Genomic DNA, 20,284 nt, shown 5'->3' with positions numbered 1-20,284 from the left:
CTCAGCTTCTCATCGCTAACCCTCTTCTCAGTAACACATTCTCATCCATCCAACTAAGCTTCTCACCCCAAAAAGAGCATCAACCGATCGGAGGTATTAATCAGATACAGCACTATGCTCGTGACGAAGGAAGCCTCAGCCGTAGCCGCCGGCTGCTCAACCGAGGTCATGGAGCCAACCACACCCCCCATGTCTCGGTCGCGGCCCTGGAAGACGGACTCAACCATTGAGACCGACACCAGTTCATCTAACCCATCACCCAAGGACACACCGTTTTCCTCAACTGCAAGCTCTCGGGAGAACTCGGAAGGAACCCGCCCCTCGTCTCCTTCTTTTCATGAAGCAGAGGATGACTCCTTCCATGATGCTGAGGAGCAGCTCGAGAAGAACCAACTTGGTGACAACGAAGATAACGAGGATGAGGAAGAGGATGCGTACCGTGAATGGAAACTGAACCCGGAGCAACCCCGAACAATCTCCCAGAAGAAGCGGGCGGACCAGGCCCTTCTCCAGGACTTCGCAAAGACCGCGACTTTGTCAGAGACTCAGGCAAGACTGATCGATGATCTCTCTGTGGCCGGTCTTATCAAGAAAGACATCCAGAAGACCATCCAGTCTCCGCGCGAGTACCAGATCGAGCTGTTTGAGAGAGCAAAGGATAAGAACATCATTGCAGTTCTGGATACCGGTATGCTCTTTCTCAATTCGATGGCAGCGTTTCACTAACGCCGAAGCAGGATCTGGAAAAACCCTCATCGCTGCACTTTTGCTGCAGCATGTTCTGGAAAAGGAAGTCGAGGATCGCGCGATCGGGAAGCCGAAGCGCATTGCTTTCTTCTTGGTAAGTCGTTTGAAGTTTCGGCTGGGTTTCTCTGACTGAAGCTTACACACATCAGGTCGACAAAGTATCCCTCGTCTTCCAGCAACATGCCGTCCTTGAATGCAACCTGGACCACCCCGTGGCCCGATTCTGCGGAGATATGATCGACGCAATGTGGTCTCACGAATTTTGGAACCAGCAGTTCGAGGAATACCGCGTCGTGGTCTGCACTGCAGCCATCCTTCAGAAGTGCCTTGCGCATTCTTACATCCGTATGGAACAGATCAACTTGCTCATCTTCGACGAGGCGCATCACACGAAGAAAGATCATCCCTACGCCCGCATCATCAAGGACTACTACATCAAGGAGCCGGACAGAGAAAAGAGGCCAAAGATATTTGGCATGACCGCCTCCCCCGTGGACGCTCAAACCGACGTCAAGATAGCGGCTGCGCGCCTTGAGGGTCTCCTACATAGTAGTATCGCCACAATCCCGGAAGACGCCATATCCTTGAAACCACATGTCCGCAAGATCACGGAAAAGGAGGTTCACTACAGCACTCTACCAATGCCATTCGAGACCGAGTTGTTTCGCAAGATTTGCAGTCTTGTTCGGCACAACTACCACTTTGGCAAAGAGCTGCTCTTTGCGCGCCAGTCTACATCGTTTCTTGGCCCATGGCTCTCCGACCGCTTGTGGCAGCTGTTTCTCACGGACACGACGATCTCGCGACTGACAATGAGGACCGACATGACATATTACGGTCTCGACATGAGCGGCAAAGAGACGGCAGCCGTCCAAAAACTGAGGGAGACCGTGAAGGACCATCAGTTCAAGCCTGCCGAACCGAATCTCGACCACGTTTCCATCAAGGTTTTACGACTTTGGGAGGAGCTGAAGGCCCGATACACTAAGCCTACAGATCGCAAATGCATCGTCTTCGTGGACATGCGACTGACAGCACTTCTACTCACTGACTTGTTCAAGCAGGAGGGAATGAGACTGCCTTACCTCAATCCAGCCGTGTTGGTAAGCTGTCCCATTATTAGTACCATCAAGGAAGACTAGCTAATAATTCTGTCTAGATCGGCAGTCGCCCAGATGGCGGAGTTGCCAACATGTCCTTTGCGGAACAGGCCAGGACCATCTCCAAGTTCAGACACGGCGATATCAATTGCCTCTTCGCGACTCAGGTAGCCGAAGAGGGCATTGACATTCCTGGCTGTAGCCTCGTCATCCGATTTGACCTCTATCGGTCTGCCATTCAGTACATTCAATCAAAGGGACGGGCGCGTCAAGACAACTCCGAATACTTGACGTTCATCGAAGGGGGCAACGGCAGACATAGTCGAACGATTGCGCAGGCAGGGTATGACCAGTCCACGCTGCGACGTTTCTGCGCAGCTCTCCCCGAAGATCGAAAGATTGCCGGATTGGACGTCAGTGCCAGCGTGCTTGCCGGGGAATCTCACTACAAGACTTATGTCATAGAGTCGTCTGGTGCAAGGTTGACATGGATGTCGAGCCTTGAGGTTCTATCCAACTTCGTCTCGTCACTTCGTCAGAACAAGGACGAGGTACTGGCGCCCGAATACGTGGTGATCAACCAGGGCCAGAAGTTCCTTGCAGAAGTTCAGCTGCCTCCGAGATCGCCTATTACCAGCATGACCGGCTTCCCTCACAAGAACAAACAAGCAGCACGTTGCTCGGCTGCGTTCGAGATGTGCAAGGAGCTGATCAAGAAGAAGTACATCGATCATCACTTGAACCCAACGTTTGTCAAGAAACTCCCCGTCATGCGCAACGCCAGACTTGCTGTCAGCTCCAAGAAGAGTGCGGAGTACAACATGCGGTCGAAGCCAGGCATCTGGGCCAAGTTGGGCCCCGTCGACCTGCTTTACGTCACTGTCCTGAAGCTTGAGACGCCTGAAGCTATGGGTCGGGCCTCGCGACCTTTGATTCTCCTCACGAGAGAGCAGTTTCCTGATCTTCCCGCCATTCCGCTGTTCTTTGGCAACGATCAACGCTCGGAAGTCCACCCTGTTTCCTTGCCCTTCCCTGTGAAAGTGACCGCTGACGACGCTGAAGCTCTGAAGGAGTTCACCTTCCGCGTCTTCAAGGACGTTTTCAGCAAGGAGTATGAGGCACCCATCGCCGATGTACCCTACTTCCTTGCTCCGACTACTGTCTCCCACTCAGTCAAACTTTCCCAGATTGACGATGCCGCCTCGCTGGTTGACTGGAATCATCTTCGGGAAACAAGGGGAAAGGAGTACTTGGAGTGGGACGATGATACCCCGCATGAGTTCTTCCAGGACAAACTTGTCACTGATCCCTATTCAGGATCTCGCAAGCTGTATTTACGTGGAGTTCGAAAGGACATGAAACCCATGGACATGGTTCCTCCCGGCGTCCCTGATCCTGGCCACAAGTCGTGGAAAGACAAGGACGTGGAGAAGAACATCACTGAGTACAGCGTCAGTCTGTGGGCAAGAAGTCGAAAGAAGAGAACTTGGCGACAGACTCAGCCGGTTGTTGAGGCTGAAGTTGTCTCCCTGAGGCGCAACCTTCTCGACGACTTTATGCAAGATACGGCAGAAGAGTCGCGCATCTGTTGGGTCATTCTGGAGCCGATGAGAGTTTCGACTGTAAGTCCCAATCATTCTACTCCATCAAAGGCATAAACTAACAGTCAAAGCTTCCGATCGAGACAACGGTCATGGCGTTTGCGTTCCCCGCCATCATCCATCGAATTGACTCTGTCATGATCGCACTTGATGCATGCAAGCTGCTGGAACTCGAAATCCGTCCTGATCTAGCGCTTGAAGCGATGACGAAGGATTCGGACAACAGCGATGAGCATGACCAAGAGAAGATCAACTTCCAGAGCGGCATGGGAAATAACTACGAACGACTAGAGTTCCTCGGCGACTGCTTCTTGAAGATGGCTACGACAATCGCCATTTTCACGTCCAGGCCAGATGACGACGAGTTTCAGTACCACGTCCAGCGAATGCTTCTCATCTGCAATCAGAACCTTTTCAACAAAGCAGTTGATAGGGGCCTTCAGGAATACGTGCGCTCACAGTCTTTTGATCGCCGTAGTTGGTACCCCCAAGGGTTGACCCTCAAGCGAGGAAAGCAGGGAAAACCCCTCAGCACCCACGCGCTCGCGGACAAGTCCATTGCTGATGTCTGCGAGGCGCTCATTGGTGCATCGTATCTCACTTATGCAGACTCTGGTGACTTCAACATGGCCATTCGCGCAGTGACTGCCATGGTCAAGGAGAAGAGTCACCGCATGAACGTCTGGACAGACTACTACGCCGCATACAACCCCCCGACTTGGCAGTTCAGACAGGAGACAGCGATGCAACGCGAGGTCGCGAGCCAGATCAAGGAAACTATGGGATACGAGTTCAAGTCCCCTGCCCTGTTGCGGAGTGCTTTCAAGCACCCCTCTTACCCGAGAGCGTACGACAACTTGCCAAACTACCAGCGCTTGGAGTTCTTGGGCGATGCGTTGCTTGACATGGTCTGCGTCGACTTTCTCTTCAACAAGTTCCCCAACGCAGACCCCCAGTGGCTCACCGAGCACAAGATGGCCATGGTCAGCAACCAGTTCCTCGCCAGTCTGTCTGTGAAGCTGGGCTTTCACAAGCACATGCTGGTCAGCACTTCCTCAATGTTCAATCAGAAGGAGGAGTACGTGTCCTCGCTCGAGTTCGCAAAGGCCGAGGCCGAGGGCGAAGACGGCATGTTCTCTCAGGACTACTGGACCGCCGTCAAGCATTCCCCCAAGTACCTCTCCGACATTCTCGAGGCGTACGTCGGCGCCATCTTTGTCGATTCGGAGTACAACTACGACGAGGTCCGCAAGTTCTTCGACAAGCACATCCGTCCCTTCTTCACCGACATGGCTCTCTACGACTCGTTCGCAAGCCGCCACCCGGTCACGAAGCTCAGCAACCTCCTCAGCGAGGAGTTCGGCTGCATGGAATGGCGCCTGATGGTGACCGAGGTCGCCCCCGGAGTCGAGGAGGGAATCGGTGCCCTCACGGACACCAAGGTTCTCTGCGGAGTAATTCTGCACGGCGGTGTTCGTTTCCACGCGACTTCAGAGAGCGGACGATACGCCAAGGTCGCGGCTGCGAAGGTGGCTCTTGCCAGCCTGGAGGGTATGAGTGCAGAGGATTACAAGCGGGAATTCGGTTGCACCTGCAAGGCGGAGGAGGGAGCGGGCACTGTTGACCATGGCACTGCGGTTTAGAGAGATCGAGGGATGTGTTCCGGGGGTTTACTTGCGATGCCCGGGTTTGCAGAATCTGGGAGCGTTGACTTTTCTGATTTGCTTGGGTCGTTTGGCTCATCCATAGCGTACAAACCCGCGAGTAGATACAAAACAATGGAGCGACTTAGATTTAGTAAAGCGGCATTTCTCAACGTGAGGTCTGTGTCCATCACAATGGCGATCACGCAGACCTCCCAACATGAAAGCAATAGTTTGAAGGGAACAATCAAGCCCAAGTTGATTCGGCTTCGCAGAAAGACTACTACTCAACGGCCGAAGCCGAAGTTCTAGTCAACCAGTTCCCATCTTCTCGCTACCTCCGCTCACTTCCATCGTCTCCTCTCATATCCATCCATTCTACGTCTCATCGTCATCTCTTCCCATCCTATGGCATGGTCTGCCATTAAATGTAAAAGAATAAAATCCAGAAATGAAAGAAATCATCTATAAAACAGACCCGTGTTGAAACTCCTAGCTCTTGTCGCGGCTTCCAAGACTTTTTTTCGTTGGGGAAAAAACCTTCATAGTCCTTTGGGGGTATCGTTGAGATATATGCATGCTCCGTCCTAAGCCTTCCACTCTCCCTTCTCCGAGGTTTGATTTGTGTGTTGTTGAGATTTCACCCACTGCCGCATGCGTTTACCGCTTACATGCCGCTGTGGATGACTGTATGTGAAAAGTGCCTTTTTGTTGAAAAAACACGAGTTGCCCCCTTTTTCCATCCGTTTGACCTGTTGAAAACGCCGCTCATGATGCATACTTAGAAAAATGTAAAGGGGGTTGAGTAAGTTAAGACAAGAAATGAAAGTCACCTAAGCGGTGACGGCAGCTCCCGTGGTACCGTTGGGTACTTCCGTCGCATGCTCCTTGCTGGCTCCGTTGATCTGGGCCTGAGGCTCAGTTGGGATGTCGGTGTACTCCTTCACGGAGAGACCGTCGAGCAAGTCGAAAAGAGCAGTCTTCTGGTGGAAGTCGTTGTTGACTGGTATGAGTTAGTGTAAGTCGATTCGTTGTTTGTCACATGAACTTACCGATGTTGATCAGGTACCATGAGTCCATGATACGGTCGATCAGGATTCTGCTGGGAGTTCCAGCCTCGAAGCAGCGCGCCCAGTCCGTACCGAGGCGGAAGGCCTCATCCTTCCACGCCATGAAGCTAATGCCCTCGACAATGGTCGGTTGCACGATCTCCTTGCCGGGGAAGACACCCCAAGTGACGGCGTTGGGGCTGTCGTTGGATGCATTGTACATCAGCGGTCCGTTCTTGCTAGTCGCGTAGTAGGTCATGTCGGGGTTCTTGTCGATGCGAGCGACAATCTCGGGGAACAGGTCTGGGTGAACCAGCAGCTCGAGGTAGGCCTTCTGGTAGACGTAGCCGTTCGCGGGTCCCCAACCGTGGACCGGGTGGGACGACTTCACGCCGTCGACGGCAGGCTGAGAGTTGATGGTGAGCAGACCGCGCTTGTTCAAGCCGATGAGCTCTTCCCGAATGTGGTCGGCTTCGCTGGTGAGAGGGGCCTCACTCCAGGGGAGCGAGTCAATCTCGGTTTCAAGGTAGCGCACGAAGATGTTGGCAACGTCCTTGATGGACTTGGGCTCACCCCACTTCTTGCGGTTCTGCTCGTTGGTACCCGTCAGACCAATGCCGTAGGCATCAAGCTCGCCAAAGGCAGGCGAGCGAGAGTCACCCCAGCGACCGTTGGGGAACTCGTCCCAGTCCTGTGTGCGCAGCACGTAGGACTTGTTGCGGCCCTTCCAGAAAATGGGACGCACGTCCTCGTCTCTGCGACCGAGGCTGAGAGACTGCTTCCAGGGGAGGGCGTGCTTCAAGGGGCGTTCGGACGAAGGCATCCAGTTCAGCTCCTCAAGGACCATTCTTGTGGCCTGGGCCAGGTTCATAGTGTAGAAGTGCAGATGGTGAATACCGGCGGCAATGATCTTGCGGCACATGTTGGCGACGAGACCCTTGCCCATCTCACGCACAGCCACGTCGTCGTTCTTAATGGGCTCGAGGGCAGCCATCCAGTCGTCGGGGACCTTACAGTTCATGTGCTTGGCGCGGCGCAAGAAACTGGCATATGTGGCAATGGGCATGATACCCGGAATGATGGGAACGGTGATGCCGCGTTCGCGCACCCTGCCAACCCAGCGGATGAAGTTGTCGGCATCGTAGAACATCTGGGTGACAATGAAGGTGGCACCCTCGTCGACCTTTTCCTTCAAGTGGTCCAACAGCTGGTCTTCATCCTTGTTGTCGTCGCAGCCCTCGGGGTAGCCCGCAACACCGATGTCGAAGTGGTCGTGGTAGGTGGCACGGATGTGCTTCACCAAGTCCTTCGCGTAGCGGAAGCCGTCGTCGGTGACCTCCCATTTCTCGTGCTCTCTCGGAGGGTCGCCGCGAAGGGCCAAGATGTTGGTGCAGCCGGCCTTGTAAGCCTTTCGCAAGGCGTCGTTGACCTTTTCCAGGCCCATGTCGGTGCACGTAAGGTGCATGCAGGTCTCGAGGCCGTAGACGGATTGGGCCTGGAGGACCATTTCGCAGGTGAGCTCGGCAATTCGGCCACCAGCGCCCCAAGTGATGTCGATGAACTTCGGTCCGAAGTCGTACATGCGCTCCATACGGTCGTAGAGGTTCTGAACACCCTGGGCGGTCTTCGGAGGGAAGTACTCGAAGGAGAAGGAGGGCTCGCCCGTCCTCCGGGACTCATCGAGCATGGACTTGATATGCATGTTGGCGGTTGGGGCGGGGGATTATCTCGGGGTGGTTCAAAACGGTGATGTGCAAGTGAAGGCCACCAAAGGGCACTCTGATTTCGTAGGGTGCTAGGAAGAAGGATTATTAGAGTCAATTGGCTTGGAGGACCGACTATGCGGAATAAAAACGGCGAAGGAGGAGAAGCAGAGGCTTTGTAGACCAGGAGGGAAGCCCACGCGGGATGGCAAATAGAAGTAATGGGTGGAATGGCTGGCTGTGCAGGAGGAATGATCGAGGGGTAAACCGCGTGGTTAAGGCACGGCGGAGGAAGGAAGCTAGACAAAGTGAAGCAAGGGATCATTGGGAACTTACAAGACAGTCTCTCTCTGGAAAAATGTAGTGATTGTCTCCTAGCACCGACCCCGGATCTGTGTGGAAAAGTACAGCCCAAGTTTCCAACGTAGTTCAAGAGTCCAGAACGCAGAGGTTTGAAGATGGGAAGAAAATGGAAATTTTGGGGGAAACGTCCCGGAGGATAGCAAAGAGCCAGTGGCACAGCACCACCGCACACCATACCTCACCAGGAAAGGTACTTAAGGTAGCCATGGACCCCCACTTGGAGGGGCAGCGGCCACTAGAAGCGAGGCGTGGGAGGGTGTGGGAGGGTGCAGCGACGTAGGAACACTGTTTTCACAGCATGGGAACCAACGCATGATGCTGCTGGTGCTGCTGCTGGTGGCTGCTACGTAAGGTACTGTGACTGCTGAGCTCCGAAGATGGAGGGAACATGTCCCGCTTTGGCGATTAATTGCATCGGGAACGTACCTTACCCCTCCATCATCCACGAGTGTCCTCCATTGTGGCCCCCGGTGCCCCGTTCCTTCCTGCGGGATGTGCGGCAGAATGCCGTGCCGGGAAGGCGGTGTTCGCCTCGGGGCGATGCTTCACCGCCAGACCCGGTTCACAAATGTTGAAGCAGGTCCCTCCGTCCAACCCTCTTGCCAATGACGACACGCCTTTCTGCCCCCTCCGAAACTTTGAACAGCGACCAGGGACCGCGCACGGAGCCGTCGTCGGCCATCTCCAGCCTCCGTTTCTCTCCCGTCCATCTCCAGATACCCGCTTAATTCTTTTTTTTTTGTTTTTTTTCACTGTCTTGTTTCTGTTTCTCCTATCAATGACACATCCCTGGATGCCATGCTACAAATCCCTTCTGCCATTGGTTCAATTGTCGACTACACCGCGCAAACTTCTGGGGAAACGGCGCAGAGACGGAGGCAGAATCAACTACACAGAAAGCACGCAATTCGGGAAGAGACCGCTCCTGTCCTGTGTAGTACATACTACCCAGTACTGCCTGCACTGCACTGCTACAGAGTACCACGACTCACACACCTCCATGTTTGTCAAACCAACTATAAAAGTCGCCGCAAAGGTTGTTGGGCAACTCATCCCTGGTCGGTTGAACAAACCGCGGCTGCAGCCCGCAACTGTCAGTCCCGGTTGTGCGACTTGCAAAACGCTGTCCCAGACGCAATGGGATTCTGTGTTTATGCTACCGACCTTAAAGGCTACGTATGCCACTTACTAATAAGGTTGACTTATCGGGGGTTGGCCCTCTTGATACATCGGCGACTTCAACCTCCGTTACGCAGTATGACATGGACGGCCGAAGTCTCCGAGCCACTGGGACTTCCGAATCCGACTCGCAAAAGCGGCCTCAGCACCGAGATCCCGCCCCAGTCCCGGTCCAGTCTCTCTTCGAGAAGCAGCCAACTAGTGACTGGCAAACTTTCGTTTCTCAGTCCGAGACACTTTTTGCCTCTGCCTTTGCCAGTTTCGAGTTGCATTCACCCATTCATCCACTCCCGCGCGCTCGCTTCCGAACAAGACCAATGAGCTCTGCTCTTGCCTCTCTCAACCCGCGACTACATGCACTAGCCCGCCGACCTGCTTGCTGCATGTCGCGCTGCTAACTTGTCTCCGGCTATGCCTTCTTCTTCTGGTTGAGCCGTCTTCTCTGATGTTGCGGTGAATTGCATTGCCCTATGCTTCCAGTGTGACAACCATTTCAACTTGACCATGCCAATATCTCCCAATACCGCGATTCCCATACGAATATTCAACTCTGGCGAGGTGGTCGTGATCATCATAACCTGAGACAGTATTGTCGTCACTTAAATCTACTGTATGCAACTTAATTCCCTCAACTGGAATCGGACAAATCATCCACAATGCTCCCGGGTTGCATGTGCAAAGCCGCGGCTCCTCTCAACTCACGCCATTTGTTGCTCTGCTCAATGACGCCCCTATCAAACACAAACCACCACCGTTGAAAGAGTACCTGGCCGACCTCCCAGCTCGAAGCATCGTACGGATCTGCGCCCCAGATACGCGCGCCCTCGGACGAATCTTCCAAGTCGTATGCAAAGTTGACAAGCCCAAGCGGGCCCCGGGCTGCCGGCGGTCGTGCCGCGTCGGGCAGACTGAACAAGCTGATGATGCGGTCCCTCACCTCCGGCCACGGGAGGAAGTCCATGATCGGATGATGAGGCGTCAGGGCCTGGGTCGCCGTGGGCCTCCACGTCTCGGGCAACAGTGCCGACGGCGTCCCAGCGCCTTGGTTGAACGGCGAGTTCGCGGCGGGGTCCCACATCACGGAGTACGACCCGAGTCTCGTCGCTATGCGAAGAAGGCCGTTGAGCACCTTGAGGTCGCTCATCGGGAGCAGGTAGCTGTCCGGGGACGGCGATGAGGACGAGCTGGTCGTCAGAGACGCTGGGTCGATTGTCGATCGCGAGCTGTACGAATCCGCCACCGCCGCGTCGCCGCTCATCCCGTGATCCAGCATCGGCATGAACATGAAATCCGTCATGGCGGTGCCGTCTGACAGATCGCCCGGCCAGGCAACGGCCGCATCCAGACTCACCACCGCCGCGCTAGCGTCCCCTGCATCGCCGGTGAACGGTAAGATGTCGTCTGCATGCCCCGCGATCGGGTTGACAGCCTCAGATACCGGCAGTGCAGGGCGGTCAGGAACTGTCTGAGACACCTGGGATTCCGAGCCAGCAGCCCCTTGCTTCTGTTTGGCGAGACGGTTTTGCCTCTTGCGCTCTCCTGTTCTGGGTCAGTCTGGACGGCTCGAGACGTGCAAGGGCGGCCAATGAGGCGCCCAGGGGGGGCGCGACGGAGCGGTGAGCTTACGGTATCTGCGCTGGGCCAGGACGTTCAACACCCTTTTCCTCTCGGGGGCGTCGTCTTCGATGTCCGGCACCTCCAGAGACTGAGGCGCCTTGTGGACTCTTTGCCGTGTCCTGGGGCGGATGTAAGTGGTGGGGTTGGCTGCGTCTGTCATGCTCGGCTTCGTGAGACCCCTGTCTTTGATAGAGGTCAATAGGAAGGCAGACCGGGTTTGTCGGACTGCTGATGGGGGCTGTGGTGGTTCAACGGGTAAAACACTATCATTTCCGTTAAAGGGACGTTTGCCATCGAACCGATAGCATGTTATTTAAGAATGTTGATCAATCGGCGTTGCCTTACACCGTGTCAAAGTGTGCGTTATGTTTACGGTGTAAGCATAACGGATAAGAGTGTACCCTATTCTGCGCCAGGACTCCGCATTGTCTGATGTCCTCCTTAGCAATTTCTGCGTGACTTCGACTTCGTTACAGTGTCAAGCCAGACAGACGTTCCAGTCGTCTTCCGACGTGGTCCACCAGCGTCTCTCATACCCTTTCTTGTGTTCAAAATCGGAGCACTGTTTAACGCAACTTTCAACGTAACTATTCTCCGAGCGTGTATTTGATCGATGATATAACTGAGAAATTGCAGGGCTGAGCCTATTGGAAATCAAACTCTCCCTGCCATCATCGCCGGACAATCGCAAGTCAAGTAATAGTCAGCAAAGCAACATCTCAGTCACTCCTCAATGAGTCTGAATGACGAGGCTTTTCCTTGCTGGAATCGGATTCTTGTGCAAGACATTCAGACTGCGTTGTATCTTGGTCGAGTAGAAGAGACTCACACCCATGTCCGGAAAACTTGCCGAAAAGCACTGCCGCATCACGTAAGCACGTAACGGCGACTTTTTCACCGCCATACCATATACAGCAACCGAGTTATTTTAGACATGATCCTGCCGTCGCCAGCAGTGCTGAAGGTTCCGAAAAGGTGTGTCTTGAAGACGCTCGAAAGAGAGCTATATCAGTTGCTAATGCGCAGAACACTCGTCCGCCTTGGTCCAGTCGCCAATGGCACCGGTCAGAATGAGAAGAAAGCTGAAATGAAGATAACATTCAACAGTCACTGGCCGAAGAGGTTTGATTTTCGTTCCATTCCATTACGTCTTTATTGGGTATACGTGTTGATACGTCTAAGAGCATCTCATCACCGCCATCCGTTCCATCCCCATTTTTAACACAGCCTGTTGAGCTGGCCATAACTTTTATCAAAATCAGAAAAACACAAGAGCGGAGGAAAACCAGTGCCTCTATGTACGAAAAGTCATCATGCATCGTCCCTCCCCGGTCTAGCTGGGAGGACCACCACCAAGGGGCGCACCACCCCCCAGATCCATGCCCATGCTCATCTCGAGACCCTCCAGGTCCGCCGCGCTGAAATCCATGTTCATGTCCTGTAGAATGTTGTTCATCTCCGCATCAGAGATGGTCAGGTTCATGTCTGCGGGAAGAGCTGCCGCAGACGACGAAGCCGACAACTGCGGCTGCTGCTGTGTTCCCGCCTGCTTAGCCATCATCCAGCTCTTGAACTTCTCCAACAAAGTCGGGTCGTCCGCCGCAGTGATAGGCTGCTTGAGGATGAGCCTGGCTTGCGCGCGGATGGCGTCGTCTTCGGGGAAGCGGCCGGTGATGGACATGTCCGACTCGACGAAACGGATGAGACCGTCTTCGAGCTCTCGGGCGCAGAAGATGGTCGCCGGCTTGGCGTACCGGGTCTTGAATGTTTGGAGGTATGTGTTGAGCACGGCCGAGTCGGTGTCGAAGCGCAAGTCCCGGACCGGCACACCCGCGGATCCGTCGCTGAAGGGGGCCATGTCGCCCCTGGGGAAGGCGTAGGGCGGCGCGAATCCGGATCCGCCTTGCGAGAGGGACCACGAGTCGCCCACCGGTAGACCCGGCCCGGGATCCTTTGCGATACCGGCGTCGCGCTTAAAGCGTTGAAGCCACTCAGCATTATCTGCAGCCGTTTGTTAGCATATGATCGTGATGCACCGCAAGATAAACATGCCTGCCGCTGTCTGGTTCCATTGGTCATCGCTTTTTTGTAAAGATTAGCATGGTATCGGAATGAGTCGGCCATGGAAGAAACTCACTCATCGTATAGAATCCAACGAGCTTGGTGCTGAATCTCCGCATCTGTTGGAACATGGGAGTTCGGGTTGTTGGGTGACATCAAAGCTGCGGCCCAACGACCCAGCTCTCGCGCGAGACGTCGGTAGCAGTTTGCGTCGTTCAAGAAGAACGGGCCGGTCTTGACAAATGAGGCATGGCCCGAACCTGAACCCGTGTAGCTTTCCCCAACGAGCGGACAGATCCGGCTACGGGTATCGTTGCCGGTGGAAGTGTTGGAAGGGGAGGTTCCCGACAGAGACATTTGGATTCCCCCTACTACCACTTGGCCGTCAGGCGAAGTGGTAACGCTTGATACGGATGGGTTGAGCTGATGACGCTGTCTAAAGGCCGATAACCACGAACTAGCATCTGCCGCCGTTTGATTCCAGCCGTCGTCGAATTCGTCTGGTATTGCAACTCAGTACATCTCTTTAATTTAGATTCCTTCGATGATATCACTTACAAATGATGATACGAGCTTGTCGCTGGAGGTCGGCATCACTCGGCTCAATGCCCATGGCCCGCTGTGAGTTCATGTAGTCCGCCAACGACCGCTCCAGTCTGCTGTAGTTATGGATGGTCGAGTCGACTTTGGTCAGGTCGGTTGATCGTTCGTTCGCATTCACGATGTCTTCCGTTCGGGGGAGATGAGCGCGCTGTCGGAAGTTTGCAAGCCAGCCGGTACCAGTGTAGATCATCTTGACCAGCCAGTTGGCGATGAAATCGGAAGGGGTCGTCGATACTTCTTCGATGCGTCCCACAATCTTACAAGCCTCCTCTTGAAGCTCCTCGTCCATGGCTGTGAGACCCAATAGGCGCTTCGCTCTGACGAATTCGTGGAGCTGATTCTCGAGTGGACAAGCCTCGAACAAGTTGTCCTTGCCGTTAATCTTCAACGTAGACAGCCTGTTTTCAATCTGCGAACGCAAGGGACCGAATTTGGCTTGTCGCATGATCTCATCCGACGACATGATCACATCACGCAACCACGAGAAGGGGTACGAAATCTCTCTGATGGACAACACTTCAGAGGCGAAAATGATACGACAGGCCTCCAGCTGCATCTCCTCTTCGCTGGGCATCCGGCCGGTCTTGTCGTGGTGGTTTTGCATAAAGTACGCCAGCTCCATTTTGATGAGTTCGTAAGCGCTCCTGGGGGTCTCGGCAGGTGCACCACTGGCCTTGTACGGATAGGGAGTGTTTCGCTCATTATCAATGAGATCTATTTACCAGTTAGATGTCGGGAGCTGATCTACGGGATATCTGAGGGGTCTCATACAGGGTGGGATGGAGTTCTCGACCATCGAGAGTACGGGCGCTTCAAAACCCCAGTCACCCTTCCAGTCCGCCATGGTATTACCAGTCTTGAAATGCTCCGCCAGATGCTCAATACGAGACGTCCAGTTTGGCAGCACCACTCCGCAGAAACCGCATCGCGACCGAATCTCCGGTGTGGCGACCTTCCATCCCTTCATGGACCAATCCACGAATTTGACGTTGTGGACTAGACGGAGGTGCTGGTTGAGGTGGTCTTTGCGGTAGAATGTGCGCTCTTCAAGCGTCCTCTCCTGGCAAGCTGTGTGGTTGTGAGATTCGACGTGCGCAGTGTCGGGGTTGGCTTCGCCGCAGAAGACGCAAGAAGGCTGGTTCGTCTGAGGGTTGAGAGACACCGGGCCGTCAGGGGCGCATACCCATCTCTCCAAAGACAAGTGAAGAGACTTCTCGTGCCGTTGCCAGTCGTGTTTGGTTCTGAACGTTTCGGTACAGAATGTACACTGGAAAGTCTTGAGAGGAGTAGCAAGAGATGTCGTCTCTGCAGGCTTGCCGTCTGCGCGCCTCCTGCGGCGCCTACGTCCGCGGTTGAAGGAGTTGAATGAGCCGAACGACCCGCGGGATGCGTGAGAGTAGGCAGAAGCAAAGGAGCCGCCGGAGGAGTGTGAGGTGCCAACACTGCTTGCAGAGGAGGCATTGCATTGAGATCTGCCGGATCCATCGTCGGTGAAGTTGAAGCTGTAAGGACTGTTGAGGCCTGAGGAACAGTTAGCCCGTGCTTGTGCAGCGAAAGATCGATTAGGATCTTGAGTTGGTTGATCATACCTGATGAGATTCCAGAGCTGGAAGCAACGGCGCGAGCAATGGCCGTGACAGTTGCGGGTTCGTTTTCGGGCGGGGAGTCCACCCAACGCTCCAAGGGATTCATGCGGCTGGTCCTGCCATCCGGGGCAGGAGTTCCTCGTCTCTGAGGAATATCAATGGGACCGCTCCAGCTGCTGCGAACATGGGGTGAGGTAGAACGAGGTGCCTGTGTCTTGCCGCGGCGCCTGGCATTCGCCAACCAGTTGGTGATCTGGGTTTTGTTGAGGCCTGTTTGGCGTTGAAGCATCTCTTTCTCTTCATCGCTAGGGTAGGGGTGACGGGTGTGCGTAGACAGCCAGTTCTTAAGAATACGAACTGATTCCCTCGAGAACCGCGCACCGATCTTGGCTGGTGGCGCCTGGTTGGGCATAGGCACATGCTCTTCGGAGGATGTTGTCAAGCTCCTCAGCAGGTCCGGTGTTGACGTGCCGGGCGCGCTGACTGGGATCGAGTCGTCCTGGTGCAGAGCAATCGGATGGTCTCCCGTGATGGGCCAAGGGTTCTGGGATAGGTTCTCCATTGAGAACATGCCGGGTTGAGTAGCGAAACTGCAGTCGTTCTGCAGGGCGACACAGGAAGTACAATAATTCTTGTAGCGACCCTCCCGTATCTTCTTGCACTGATAGCCTCCGAGGGCGCAGTTGTTGCAAGGAAACTCTGGAGCAACCCACCAGTCCTGAAGCTCGTCACACTGATCGTTATCGTAGTTGCAGCTGGTGCGATCATCCATGCCACTTAGGAGTTGAGGGTCCAGAGGACCCGTGGTGTTGGTCGAGGGCTCGGCAGCAGGGGCATTCTCTGCAGAGAAATGCTGAAGAGCGAAGAAACCAAAATCGTCGTCGTCGGCATTCTCCAGCACAAGATCCAAGTTGGGATCGGCGAGGGAGGCGTCCTCCGAGGGCATGCTGAAGATGTTGCCAACTTCAGCAGCGGCCGCATCCCAGTTGACGAACTCGTCCATCTCCTCGTGGATCGTGGTCATGATTAGGGAGCGCCCTTAGTGTAAGGCGCGGGACGAACGGAACGACTTGCGGAAGGGCGTATGTGTCATTGATCCTCTCCTGCAGATGTAAGTCGACAGGGCGTAGGCTCGATGTGTGTCGCGTCAAGAGTCTTGTCAGTTGTCAATGACCAAAAGGCGAAGCCCCGCCCAATGTAATCTTGTCACGACAAGAAGATCAAGAGGCTAGCCCGGCTTTGGCGGTGTTTTGACAAATACAAGTCGTCCCGGAGGCAAATTGACAAACGGTATATAGATGAAGGATACAAGACGTGGGAAAACTGGTTCCCGGCGTCGAATTCTTTTATTCAAAGCCTTCCTACTCCCGTAGTAGATCGGATCAAGCCAGATGGACTCCAGCGTCGACGGATGTCCCAGGTGGGAGTCATCAATGGTTGGCTCGCCCGACCAGGGTCCCTATGGGTCGCGTGTGCATCAACTTGTCAAGAGTGCGCCCTTCGTTCGACAAGTCTACACCCTTCGGACGGGGACCCCCCCACATTTAGGGGGGCGCCGGTGTGCCGCTTGGATGCATGGATGATAGCCTCTGTTTTGCGGAGGGAACTGCGGAGTTGGTGGGTGTAGCTGAAGATAGCCGTGCTGTCTGTCGGCCCGCGAGTATGTGGTCTTTTTGGAGAGCAATCGGGTTTAAAAAGAAGCCAAATCAAGCAATCCTTCCTCGGACAACTATCCCGACCAAGACCTGAGTCGTTGAGAGTTGCCGATGAGTGTAAAAGCCGCTCCATCTGTCGACAACGATATCTCGAGTACAAGAGGCGGCTGGGGACTGGAGGGATCACTGTCCGGGTCCCAATCCCGGGGGCTTTCTAGAAATCTCCTGTCATTTCTAGGCACTGCAAAGGACGAACTGAACATGCCATTGCAGCAGAGAGGCTGCAGGTTGGAGGTCTGGCTCGCTACCTGGTTGGCAATCCCCTCCCGCAGGCTGCGTTGCAGCCTGCTGTGCCCATGTTTTGCTTGTTGATGGGCGTTCAACATAACCGTCTTACGGTGAGGTCGTCCACACGCTGATGGTCAAGCTTCGCTGCGCCCAACCTATGGCGTGTCACTACGGACGCTGTATCGTCCTCCCGTGTAACGCGTATTAATAATTGACCCGCCAAGTGCAGCCACCCACCTGGTCGCCGGTCTCTGGAGGGAAGAATCCTGTGTCGCGGACAGTTGGAGGAAACAAGCGCGTAGTCATCAGCGCTGGCCTCTAACCTCATTCTGCAACCATTGTTTGATGTCAGAGGAGAGCGGCTTCGGCTTCGGAGGGCGATTCAGCATTCAAGCCGACTCATTGACGGACGGAATCATCTTGTCGGTAACAATTATGCCAAGACATTGGCGGAAAGAAACCGCCTCTGTCCGTTCTTTCTTGTCTTTCTTTCCACTTCAGTTTTCTTCTGGCTATCCCGCCCGCGCCCGGCACGGCAGAGTTTGTTGCAGGTATTTTCGCCGTCGCCCGCAAATGAATCCGACTCGTGATGTCGAGAACACTCCGATCCGTATCTCTTTAGCAGGAGGGCCGCTGCGGCAGCTTTCTCCGCGCTCGTATGCAGGCATGAATGACCATATTACGCCGACTCGCCGACAGCCGCATCCCGTCCCTGGAGACTGACCGCCCGTCTTGGATGGATCGAGGCCACTGTCGGTCCTTGTCTCGGCGTGCGCTAGGCTCGGAAGACCACCCACTCGGGACCCCACAGCCGTACGACAAGTTTGAATTGAGGCGTGGTTGGTTTGGACCCTTTGTCGGCCGTCTGCGAGGTCGGAGGGTCATCAGAGATTTCGACATGTGGTTGGTCAATGCCGGACGGCATAAGGCAGTTCGGCCGACTTATATGGCTTGCATCGCTCAGTATCGGGCGGAAGTGGGTAATCGTAGCCCGGCGTTTGGTGCTGTGCAATGTTCGAACAGCGCTGACTGTGGGTTGGCTTGGCTGACGTTGCTAATGACCGGTAAGCTGACTGGCTGATTGATGACAACCTAAAAAGAGATTTGTAGCTTAATTAACGGCACGTGGTTCTTCGGAACGCTCTCTAGCGAGACATTGGGATTGCCGTGGTGATGTTGGTAGGAGGAAGTCGATTCTGATTTTCATTTTTTGAGAAACTTGCAAGCGAAGAGTCGAGAGAAGGACCGCGGCGAGAGGACCTTCCTTCCCGCATTCGATTTCGACCACCTACCTTTCTGCAGTAAGCAGATCTACCTACCTCACCGCCGCGATAACCTTTCCAGCTCCAAGCCTGCCCAAAAAGAATTCAGCGTTCAACAGAAAAGGCCGGTCCATTGCACACACGGCAGACGGATCACCTAGCCATCTACAGACGCTTCGCTTGACCTCTCACAACAATTTTGTTATTCACAGCAACTCAAATCACAATCTAGGAGAATCACCACGATCGACCTAGGCCAGGCAGAATCGGGCCAGCAACGATGTTCTCCGACACAGAAAAGCCTTCCCATCATTTCCCTGGCCACTTGATTGGCTCGGGCATGCGGCAAGTTGAACACAACGACGTTCGTCATGGCGGGCAAGCACTTTTGTGGTGCCTCAGAATCCAACGAAAGTCGCACACTCGCTTCAAAAACGGCTCGACTTATATATCGCTGACATAATTTTCTTCATGGAATTTCGCCGTCTCAAGACGTGCTGTCCGTCCCCGAAGCCCTGACGCTGCGCCGGCATCTAATTTGTATACACAAGACCCTTCATTGACCCAAGGTGGTATAGAAGAAGAAACCCAAACCCGACCCGACCCCGAAACCAGAAGACCCGCCTCTCTCATGAAGAGTTCAAGATGGCGGCATGGCACTCGGTACCAATATTCGGCGTCTCGAGCGACGTCCGGTTCTGCGGCCCGGGCTTGAGATAACAGTTTCCTGGCGCCTTGCCCGCGACGGCACCTGATCTCGTCGTCCACAGCGGGATGAAGCTGACGCCCTCACACGTGGCGTTGCCGTTGAAGCCCTTCTCGGACGAGGTGAAGGAAGCGCATGCGTCCATGCAGTTGTCGAAGTTGGCGGTAAAGAGCGACATCAGCGGAGCGTTCGGCGCGTTGGTGTTGCAGAACATGGTGAAGGTCACCTTGTTGAAGACTGGTTGACAGTGTTAGTGGGGGTTCCCGCAACGGTAGGTTTCGCGTATGTGACTTACAGTCGGTGGTGTAGTTCTGACCTGTCGTCGTCTCGTCCTGGTTGGAACAGTTGTTGGTGATGGACGCATACCCCGTCGCCGTCGCCGAGGAGCTGGCCGCCGTGACTGTCACCGTGGCGGATGCCTGTGTAGTGCCCGAGGCCTGGAGGGCCGCCAGTTGATCGAGTGCGTTGTTCGCACGGCTTGCTTCCACGCCCGTTCCTGCTGCCAGACCGATGACAGCCGCTGCCAAAACCGCGATGATGATGGACAGGATGAAGACGAGGAATGTGCAGCCGCAGATGGTTTTCCTGCTTCTTTGCGGGACGTGCTGCCCGGCCGGCGCGTGGTATGTCGAGCGGTGGTCTACGGTGCCGCCGTACACGGACGGGTCGACGGCCGTTGCTGTGTATGCACCATATGTCGAATCCTCTCTCTTCGGCGTGATGGGAATCGGTTGCGGTGAGGTGGGATCTGACGGAGCAGGAGGGTGGTACACCTCGGGGTATGCATGCTGAGGTGCCAACTCTGGGCCATGGTCGTAATCCTGTTGTTTCGACATCTTAGTGAGGCACTTCACGGGTACCGGTCAAGGGTAAAGATCCAAAGGAGCCAGAAGCCGGGAGAAGAAAGCCAAGACGAGAGTAACAGGCGGGGACTCACCACAGGGGCCATTTTTATATACTCCGCCCTACTCATATAGCTCGGCCAGATTCAGGTCAGAGCACGGAAGGATCGCAGGAGGGTGGTGTTGGCGGGATGGGGAAAACGCGAGGCTAGACCGGGAAGAAGAAGAAGGGACATCGGCGGAGGAACGGCGGATGGAACGACATTAAAGTCTGGTCTG

At 54.8% G+C, this 20,284-nt stretch overlaps 5 protein-coding genes across 5 annotated transcripts; 1 reads left to right on the top strand and 4 right to left on the bottom strand.

The window, feature by feature from the left end:
- Window positions 1–114: 114 nt before the first annotated feature.
- Window positions 115–5,091, top strand: CkaCkLH20_12149 (RNase3 domain protein; the record flags this gene model as incomplete). The annotated part of the gene is made up of 5 exons (XM_038894862.1): window positions 115–688; window positions 738–841; window positions 897–1,850; window positions 1,907–3,469; window positions 3,520–5,091. 5 exons carry the CDS (start codon window positions 115–117, stop codon window positions 5,089–5,091), a joined length of 4,767 nt encoding a protein of 1,588 aa, XP_038739763.1.
- Window positions 5,092–5,924: 833 nt separating this feature from the next.
- Window positions 5,925–7,842, bottom strand: CkaCkLH20_12148 (methylenetetrahydrofolate reductase; the record flags this gene model as incomplete). The annotated part of the gene is made up of 2 exons (XM_038894861.1): window positions 5,925–6,094; window positions 6,144–7,842. The coding sequence occupies 2 exons, from the start codon at window positions 7,840–7,842 to the stop codon at window positions 5,925–5,927; spliced, it is 1,869 nt and encodes a 622-aa protein (XP_038739762.1).
- Window positions 7,843–10,013: 2,171 nt separating this feature from the next.
- CkaCkLH20_12147 (uncharacterized protein) lies at window positions 10,014–11,162 on the bottom strand (the record flags this gene model as incomplete). The annotated part of the gene is made up of 2 exons (XM_038894860.1): window positions 10,014–10,924; window positions 11,012–11,162. The coding sequence occupies 2 exons, from the start codon at window positions 11,160–11,162 to the stop codon at window positions 10,014–10,016; spliced, it is 1,062 nt and encodes a 353-aa protein (XP_038739761.1).
- Window positions 11,163–12,335: 1,173 nt separating this feature from the next.
- Window positions 12,336–16,276, bottom strand: CkaCkLH20_12146 (C2H2 type zinc finger domain-containing protein; the record flags this gene model as incomplete). Its single annotated transcript, XM_038894859.1, has 5 exons — window positions 12,336–13,003; window positions 13,522–13,563; window positions 13,622–14,380; window positions 14,438–15,187; window positions 15,256–16,276. 5 exons carry the CDS (start codon window positions 16,274–16,276, stop codon window positions 12,336–12,338), a joined length of 3,240 nt encoding a protein of 1,079 aa, XP_038739760.1.
- A 2,810-nt stretch (window positions 16,277–19,086) lies between these two features.
- CkaCkLH20_12145 (uncharacterized protein) lies at window positions 19,087–19,999 on the bottom strand (the record flags this gene model as incomplete). The annotated part of the gene is made up of 2 exons (XM_038894858.1): window positions 19,087–19,400; window positions 19,459–19,999. The coding sequence occupies 2 exons, from the start codon at window positions 19,997–19,999 to the stop codon at window positions 19,087–19,089; spliced, it is 855 nt and encodes a 284-aa protein (XP_038739759.1).
- Between the last annotated feature and the right edge of the window lie 285 nt (window positions 20,000–20,284).

Source organism: Colletotrichum karsti (assembly GCF_011947395.1).
Source record: "Colletotrichum karsti strain CkLH20 chromosome Unknown Scaffold55, whole genome shotgun sequence".
Taxonomy (NCBI): Eukaryota; Fungi; Ascomycota; class Sordariomycetes; order Glomerellales; family Glomerellaceae; genus Colletotrichum; species Colletotrichum karsti.
The sequence above is the reverse complement of the archived record's forward strand: the minus strand, read 5'-3'. Positions and strand labels throughout refer to the sequence as shown.